Source organism: Arachis hypogaea, chromosome 19 (assembly GCF_003086295.3).
Source record: "Arachis hypogaea cultivar Tifrunner chromosome 19, arahy.Tifrunner.gnm2.J5K5, whole genome shotgun sequence".
NCBI lineage: Eukaryota > Viridiplantae > Streptophyta > Magnoliopsida > Fabales > Fabaceae > Arachis > Arachis hypogaea.
In genome coordinates, this window is record NC_092054.1 from 122,640,602 (window position 1) to 122,648,832 (window position 8,231).

The following is an 8,231-nucleotide window of genomic DNA, read 5'->3' on the forward strand; positions in this document are numbered from 1 at the left end:
TGATAGGTTAAAGGGCTGTTACACATCCCATGTGAGAGATCAGATTGATGTCACACGGCCCGTATTGAGAGATTAGACTTATTTTTTTAGTTTCAGTATTAAATTAACCCAATTAAGAAGCGACCTGTGAAAATTGCTTAATGTAGTTGCAACCAATATAGTGGCTTTGAAATATTTTTGTCAGTTATTAATCATTGGTTAGTTTGGAGGCAGAATTTGTTGGTTATTACCTGCACTAGAACATGGTTGTTTTACAAAGTAGTCATTTGGTTTTTGACTTAAATGCTTCTGATTGCATTTAAGTGTATTTATTTGATTCCATGCGTTTTGTTTGATTCTATTTGTGTTGTTGGTTTAGGTATTTGTTGTTAGATGTTAACTTTGTCGACTCCTTTGAGATGTTTTTCCAGGAAACTTTTGGAAGTGTGTTATCAATTGAGGTGCCATCATGAAATCAGAAATTGGTGATTATATTCCCGTTGTTAGCATTGAATTTGAGTCTCTGGATGCAGTAATCAAATTTTACAACACCTACGCGAGAAGAGTTGGCTTTGACCGGAGAAACAGGAGTTCGAAAAAGAACACCGATGGGGTTGTATACTATGTTATGCTTGTCTGCAACCAGGAGGGCAGAGCCAAATCAAAGGTTGATGAAACGAGAAAGACCTATCCAAAAGGACCTACAGGGTGTAAAGCTAGGATGATTGCCTCTTCTGATGTTGGCGGTAGTTGGATTGTTAGGGTAGTTAAACTCGAATACTATCATGATCTGAACTACACTAATTCGAGGTTATTGAAGAGAAATAATGTTATTTCTATGCATGTTAAAGGGAGTTGCCAAATTGATTCTTAAGCCGGCATTCGAGCATGTAAAATATTTCAGAAGCTGCTTAATCATGTCGGCGGGCCGATAGCCTTATTTTTCGGGAAAAAAAAAGATGTGAGGACTTTCATTTATTTAAATAGGAGGTCAATTGGAAAAGGAGGCGATGGTAAAGCGGTGATAAACTATTTCAGACTTATAAAGGAGTAAGACAACCATTTTTAGTATAATGTTGATTATAATAAAGAATGTTGAATTATTCGGATATTTTTTGCTGATCCTTGGAGCATTGCCTTGTACGAGTACTTTGGAGATGTTGTCAGCTTTGATACGACATACCTAACAAACAAGTACGACATGCCGTTTACTGGCTTTGTCAGAGTTAACCATCATGGACAGTCTGTTCTTCTTGGATTTGGGTTACTTAATTTCGAAGAGGAGGCTTCATTTGTGGAGTTATTTAATTCCTGGGTGAACTGTGTAAATTTCAATTTATTATAAATAATTAACTGATAAATTAATTATGAGTCAATTAAATTAAAAAATTAAATTTTATAATTTGAAGAAGTAAAAATATTTAGAATATAAATTAAAACATTAATTTTAAAGATTTTGGTCCGAAATTGGACCAACAGGCTAAACAGATTGAACCGGACCCATATTGGCCCAAGGCCCTGTAAATCCCAGTTAAATTAGTAGATAATTAGTCAATAAATTAATTTTTAATAAGGAGAATTAGAAATTCGAATATTATATCAAATTAGGGTAGAGCTCATCGAAATGAGAATTTTGACACTAATTTCGAAGAAAACGGTCCAAAATTGGATCGAAAGGACTGAACCAGTTGAATCGAGCCCGAACCGGGCTGTCGGTCCAACCGGAACAGCCCATTAAAAAGAGCCACGGGCTCTTCTTTCTCTCATTTCCTCAACAACGCAGCTGAGCTCCAGGGAGAGAAAAGGAACGCTAAACCCTTACGGCAAAGTTCCAACTCCCGTAACTTCTCTGTCTGAGCTCTAATCGCTGCACCGTTTGCGACCACACGTTCACCGTGTCGAGCTCTACATTTTTACTGGAACAATTTCACTGGTAACTTGTTTAATCACTCTCAGCCTTCTTTTCCCCCAATTTTTAAATTTTTAATGGGAAGGTTGAATTTCTTTTATTTCTGATGTTTTAGGATCCAATTAGCTTGAGAAAAACGTTCACTCTTAATTATGTGAAGCTTGGGTAAGTTGAGGATATGATAATTCTATTTAATTTTCATTGAATTTGAGCTTTGAGTATTAAATTGGATATATATGTGTTATGAATGTGTATTAGGTTGTGAATAAATAATTGGAGCTTGAAATTGTGAATACTGGAACTTGGAGGAAGCGGGTTAGTTGAGGTTTTGAGGGCTGTGTTCTTTTAGGAAAATTGTCTTGGAATAATACTTGGGAATCAACTAAGGTATGATTTAGGTTTCTTGCATTTAATATATAATGTTATGTGAAAACTTAGGCTAGAAGACCATAGGATAAGTTGGATTGTATGTGTATATTTAATGCTTAGCCTCCTGTTGATGAGCATAGTTGGTTTGGTGCTTGTTGATTAACTGGTGATTTGGTAAATTATTGATTTGAGGTATAACTATTGTGGAGGTTGTTATGATAATGAGGTATTTTGTGTTAAAATCCTAGGATTTGTGAACTATGATTCTTAGTTGAATTTTGGTTGTTGGATTTGAATATTGTATGAGTATAATTGTTGATCTGATGTAGATTTATTGTAGTGATTGTTATGATGTTGAGGAAGGGTATGTTGAATTGAAAAGAATGCAGGTTTGGACCCAAAAAGGGTGGCAATGTCCGAGTTTTAGAGGAGATGCTGCCGAAATTTTATAAAAAAAAATTAGAGATTTTGTTTATATGATTATTTAAAAAGATTTAGATTCAGAGGTTATATGGTTGATTTTGAGTTATTAATAAAATGAGCATGTTTTAAGTTTGATTCATTTGGAAAATAATGAATTATGTTTTGAATTGGAACTATTGATGGACGGAACGGGATGTGTGATAATGAAGGATAAGGATTGAATATGATTGACGTATAATGATGAATGAGATGCGATTGAGAATGATGTGGATGTTGATGAATTATAATTGAATTATTTATATGGCTTATGAATTTGAATAATCTGAGATACGAGATTCCCTAGATCAAGTGCCGTGGCTTGCCACCACGTGTACCAGGTTGAAAACTCGATACTCTGTTGACCCTACGGCGTAAGTGTGACCGGGAATTATATAAATTCCCGGGAATGTTACCCCATTGAGCAATATTGATTATTTGAGAAAAACTATGCATAGACTCTTGGGGATGCACGTCGGGAGACAGTCTAAGTACAATTCAGACTTGTCGGGTTGGCTGGATAACCGACAGATGAGCCTCATCAGCCATAGGACAGGCATGCATCATATGCATATTACTTGAACTACTTGCTTGTGCTTTAATTGGGTGTGCCTATATGTACTTGCCATGCTAAATGTGTATTTGTTACCTGTAGTAATTGTAACCTTCTTGTGTTTGTCTTTATCTGTCTATTTGTCTGTAAAAATGCGTGATGGAGTTGGAGGTATGGAGGAATGACAGTATGGGACTTAGATTTAAGGTTAAGTTAAGTTAGGTTTAAATGTTCTTAGAAAACCACCTTTTATGCCTTCTGTTTAATAGTTTAAGCTCTATAATCTGAGTGTCGGCATTATAGGATTGCCTCTGGCATTCCCAGGACCTTATATATTATGTGTGTGGCACTTTTAACATGCTGAGAACCTCCGGTTCTCATTCCATACTATGTTGTTGTTTTTCAGATGCAGGCCGGGAGCCATCTCGTTAGGCGTCTGGACTCTTAAAGCGGAGGGATTACTGGGTAGTTTTGTTGTACAGATATATATAAATATGTACTTAGCTTTCTCTCCACTTAACTTGTTCTTTTTGATCCTCTTAGAGGTTTATGGAGAGGCAGGATTATGTATATGTTACTTTGGGTTTTGGATATATATGTATATATATGTAAATATTCTCCGGCCAGTCTTAACTTCGCGGGCTGAGTTAGGAGCTTATTATTTTGTATCTTTGGCACTCTATTTCTACTTCTATCACCTTATGTTTAGTAGTTATGGTTTTCTTAGCACGCAAGTCAACTCGTTCCTTGAGCGTTGCGCTTTTATTTTGCGATTTTTATTTCCTCTATTCTTCAAGGCTCCTAGCATATTATAATTCTTTTTCTATTATATGTACTCATTTTATTTTAGAGGTCGTAATACTACACCACCTCTGTTTTACGACTTAAGCGTAAAGCTTTGTGTGGTAGGGTGTTACAGGCCCAACCCATATAAGTGTCCATCAGCCACTCTCCCCTTCATTCATAGTGAATCACGCTGAAGAGAACCAAAACCTAAACCTTTATTCACTTCAAATTTCAATCCATCATAACTTTCAATCCGAAGTTTCAATCGCCACACCGTTTGCGGCCACACGATCACCTTGCCAAGCTCTTCAATTCTACTTGAATAAAGTGGTAAGGATATCTAAATTTCTTTCTCATTTCTCCATTCCTTTCATTTTCTCTTTTTTGGTTTGGGTATTGAGAGATTTTTATGATTTTGGTGGTTTAGGTGCAATCTAGCATTAGGCGATTGTTTGGTTTCACTCCAATCATTAGTGGGTAAGGTAAGGAATCACTAAACTCTTGTGAATTTTTGAATTAGTAAACCCTAGTATTGATATGATGAAATCGTATGAAATTAGATTGAATACATGTGAATTGGAGTTAAATCGGTGAATTGGAGTACTTGAAATAAAGCTTTGGTGGCTGGAAGTTATTGGATTTGATTGGAAATCTTGGAAGCTTGAATTGTCGTGTTTTGAGCTCAGGAAAAATTGGCCAAGGTATGGTTTTGGTTTCTTGTAGATAATATGTAATGTTGTGTGAAACTTAGACTAGTTGCCCTTAAGATAGGTTTGAATGGTATGAATTGGTTGATTGATGTGGTTAGTGAATGAATACATGTATATATATGTACGATCTAGTTGGTGGTAAAATTGTGGAATTGAGTTAATGGGGGATCATTGATATTAAATATTGATGAGAATTGAATTGGAGAATGAAGTTATAGTTTGCTTGATAATGAATGCGAAAAATGAATTGGAATTAGTTTGATTAGGCTCGTAATAGTTAAAAATTGATGATTGAATGTTTGGAAGGCTTAAAAATGGTAAGAGAGTGGTTTGGATTGATTTGAATTGTTGAATTGGTTAAAAATGAGTGTTTGCGTAATTACGTAAAAACAAAATTTTAACCAACTTCAACATGCTGTAATCTGGCTCTCGAACCCTCAAATTTTGTGGAACTTATTTTAAATGAAACTTGGGTCCGAGCAGTTTATGACGTTCAAAGAACGGATGACAAATAATTTTTAACGAAAAAGTTATGCGCATTTGAGTTTAAAGGTAAAAACTGAATTCTGCAGAAGTTGTAGAAAATTGAGGTCACACGTACGCACAACTTGCATTTCTGAAATGAGTCTTTTTCGTGCGTGTTACACACGTACGCACAAAAAGGGGTTCATGCGTACACACGATTATCCTATTTTTCAAGAAATATTGTTTTCAACTATTTTTACCTATCCAGCCTGCCTTTTCACCTCTGTAACCACTGTTTAAGTTTTGATAACTCATTTTAGGCTTGAGAATGAGTGTGAGCATAATCGCAAAAGTGTTGTTGTGTGTTTTTTGTTATGAATTTAGAATCGATGACTTAAAATTGTAATGTACTATGGGTGGATCAATTAGAGTGCTTTATGGAGTGCACTGAGTGGATTAAAAAGAACATATCGGAGTATAGTGGAGATAAGTTTGAAGAAGTATATTTTGATTGTAACGACCCAACTTCCAATACGTCATGATCGTACCAAAATTAAGGCGTTACTAACCTGTTTTCCTTATTTACTATTTAATATTGAGCCTTTAGTTCGATATCGCGTTTCGATCCTTAATAAAATGCCAGAAAATTATTTTCAACTCATTAAAAATTCATATATCACACATCACCAAGTAATAATAATCACACAATTACTAATAATAATAAATCTTATACAAGTAAATCAAAACAAAGCTCAGATACAACACCTATCCCTCTGTATAAAATAAGAATTTTAAGCAACAAGCGAGAGAACTCTATGAAAGTAACTTAACTCATAAATAAAGTCAATAATCGCCCGCAGCTTCAAACCGAGTCTTCGAACCTGTGTCACTGAAAGGGTGAAAGATATTGGGGTGAGAACAAACCACACGTTCTCAGTAGGGACGGAAATACCATCAAAGCGAAGAAATACTTGCAAATAGAATTAGTCTCATTTTAAAAGTAGTTTATCCTTAAAATAACCTTTGAAAAATGCTTTATGGAAAGTATTACTTTGAAAAGCTGTAAGAAAACTTCTTTAGTTTACAAAATAATATGGTGAATAGTTTAAAATTGAAGAGGACCACAAGCGTGTCAAAAGGGCTTCCTACCCAATAACCTACTCCATTCAAATCTGAAACCGGGTATAGCTATAACATACATTCTCAAGCTTTTATCCAACACTCCGTTCAGCCTATCTCTTTCCATTACCACAGTCTATTAGCATATAACTCAGCAATTCAGTATTAAACTCAATTTTTAGCAAATATCTCATTATCAGTATCAAGTACAACCCTCAGCGTCACCACCGCCAGCATGAGGGATCTCTTAGTTGTACAAACACAAGCAATACAGACAAGTAATACACAAGTGGATTCAAGTAAGGCAAATAGCATATAATCACATAGTATGGCATATACAGTTAGGCAAACTAATACAATTAAGCAAACCCAAACAATTCAAACATATGCAAATGATGTATGCCTGCCCTATAGCTGATGATATCATCTTTTGGTTACAAAGCCAACCCGACATGTCCTGGTAGCTAACCATTGGACAGTCCCTGCGAGCGTGCATCCCCAAGCTCAAAATCATAATCAATCAAAATAAAATACAAAATCATAATCAATCAAAATAAAATATCCATGGGGGAGAGCCCATCCGGAAAGGTCTAAGTGTCTGGCCACATCTTACGACGCAGGGTCAACAGAATCTTGGATCTCAACCTAGAGCAAGTGGAGCCGACCCACTGCATGTACCCAAGGAAAATCCGAAACTCAGATAGTTTTAGAAATCTCAAATCAACCTCGACTGGGAGCAAGTAGGGGCTAACCACTGCATCTACCTAGGAGTCTCAAACCAAATCCGGAGCAAGGGGAATTACTCCACTGCATCTACCCAGGCAGGTATATCTCACCATGTCCCAGAGCCAGCGGAATCACTCCACTGCACCTACCCAGGCAGGTGTATCTCACCACATCCCGGAGCAAGCGGAATCACTCCACTACATCTACTCAGGCAGGTGCATCACAATCAGAATCATATTCAATATCATTTCATAATCATAATCAATCTCATCATCGATCTCATTCTCAATCTCGTATTCAATCTCATTTTTAATCTCATATTCAGTCTCATTCTTAATCTCAATATTATTAAACTCGCCTATCATCATCCTTCATCATCATATTTAATTACTATTCATCATCACAATCACTCTCAGTCTCAAGCATAACCTTCAAACTCACACTCCTATTCCCAAACCCTTGAATTTATAATTAATTTACTTCTTAGTATCCTGGGCTAGTTAACCAAATCTCTTATTATGATAAAAACCAAATAAGTTAAAATCATAAATCAACCAAATCATAAAAATCCGATCCTTTGAAATCCTTTAAAATATTTAAATCTTATATCTTTTGATAACTAATTCAAACCAAACTTAATTTTTCAAATCATAACCAAATCAACTCCAAATTCTCAGAAAAATTTCGGCAGCACCTCCCCTAAAAACTGGAGTTTTCCACCCTTCACGAGTCCCCTCTTTTTAACCTCAACTCAACAAAACTAACGTTTCAAGTTAACGTTTTCAAATCCGTCATTTAAAACCAATCATTATTGATTCAAATCAAAGAAAACCGAAATCCAAAGATTCAATTCATTTCATCCAAATATCCCGAATTCAACTAATTCGATAACAACACAACATATCAATCTCAATAGAAAATCATTCACATCACAGGCATTAATCCATTTGCATTAATCTACTAAACTTATCAGGTATTCATAGCCCTAAGACATTTATTTATTAAAACAAACTCCTACCTCATTATCAAAACTCGCAGAAATCATTGAACAGAGCAGCTCCATCAACGGCGTCTCGTACCACAGCGACCCAGGCAGCGGCATCAACTGAACAGCAACTCTGATGACGGTAGAGGCTCTGACAGCGGCGAGAATCAG

General features: G+C 35.8%; 1 protein-coding gene across 1 annotated transcript; it reads left to right on the top strand.

Moving 5' to 3' along the window:
- The first annotated feature begins 448 nt into the window (after window positions 1-448).
- Window positions 449-853, top strand: LOC140182330 (protein FAR1-RELATED SEQUENCE 5-like). The gene has a single exon (XM_072228494.1). It carries the CDS (start codon window positions 449-451, stop codon window positions 851-853), a length of 405 nt encoding a protein of 134 aa, XP_072084595.1.
- The last annotated feature ends 7,378 nt before the right edge of the window (window positions 854-8,231 follow it).

Excerpts from the sequence above, each read along its gene's own strand:
- LOC140182330 (XM_072228494.1), top strand. The coding sequence starts at position 449 with ATGAAATCAGAAATTGGTGATTATATTCCCGTTGTTAGCATTGAATTT.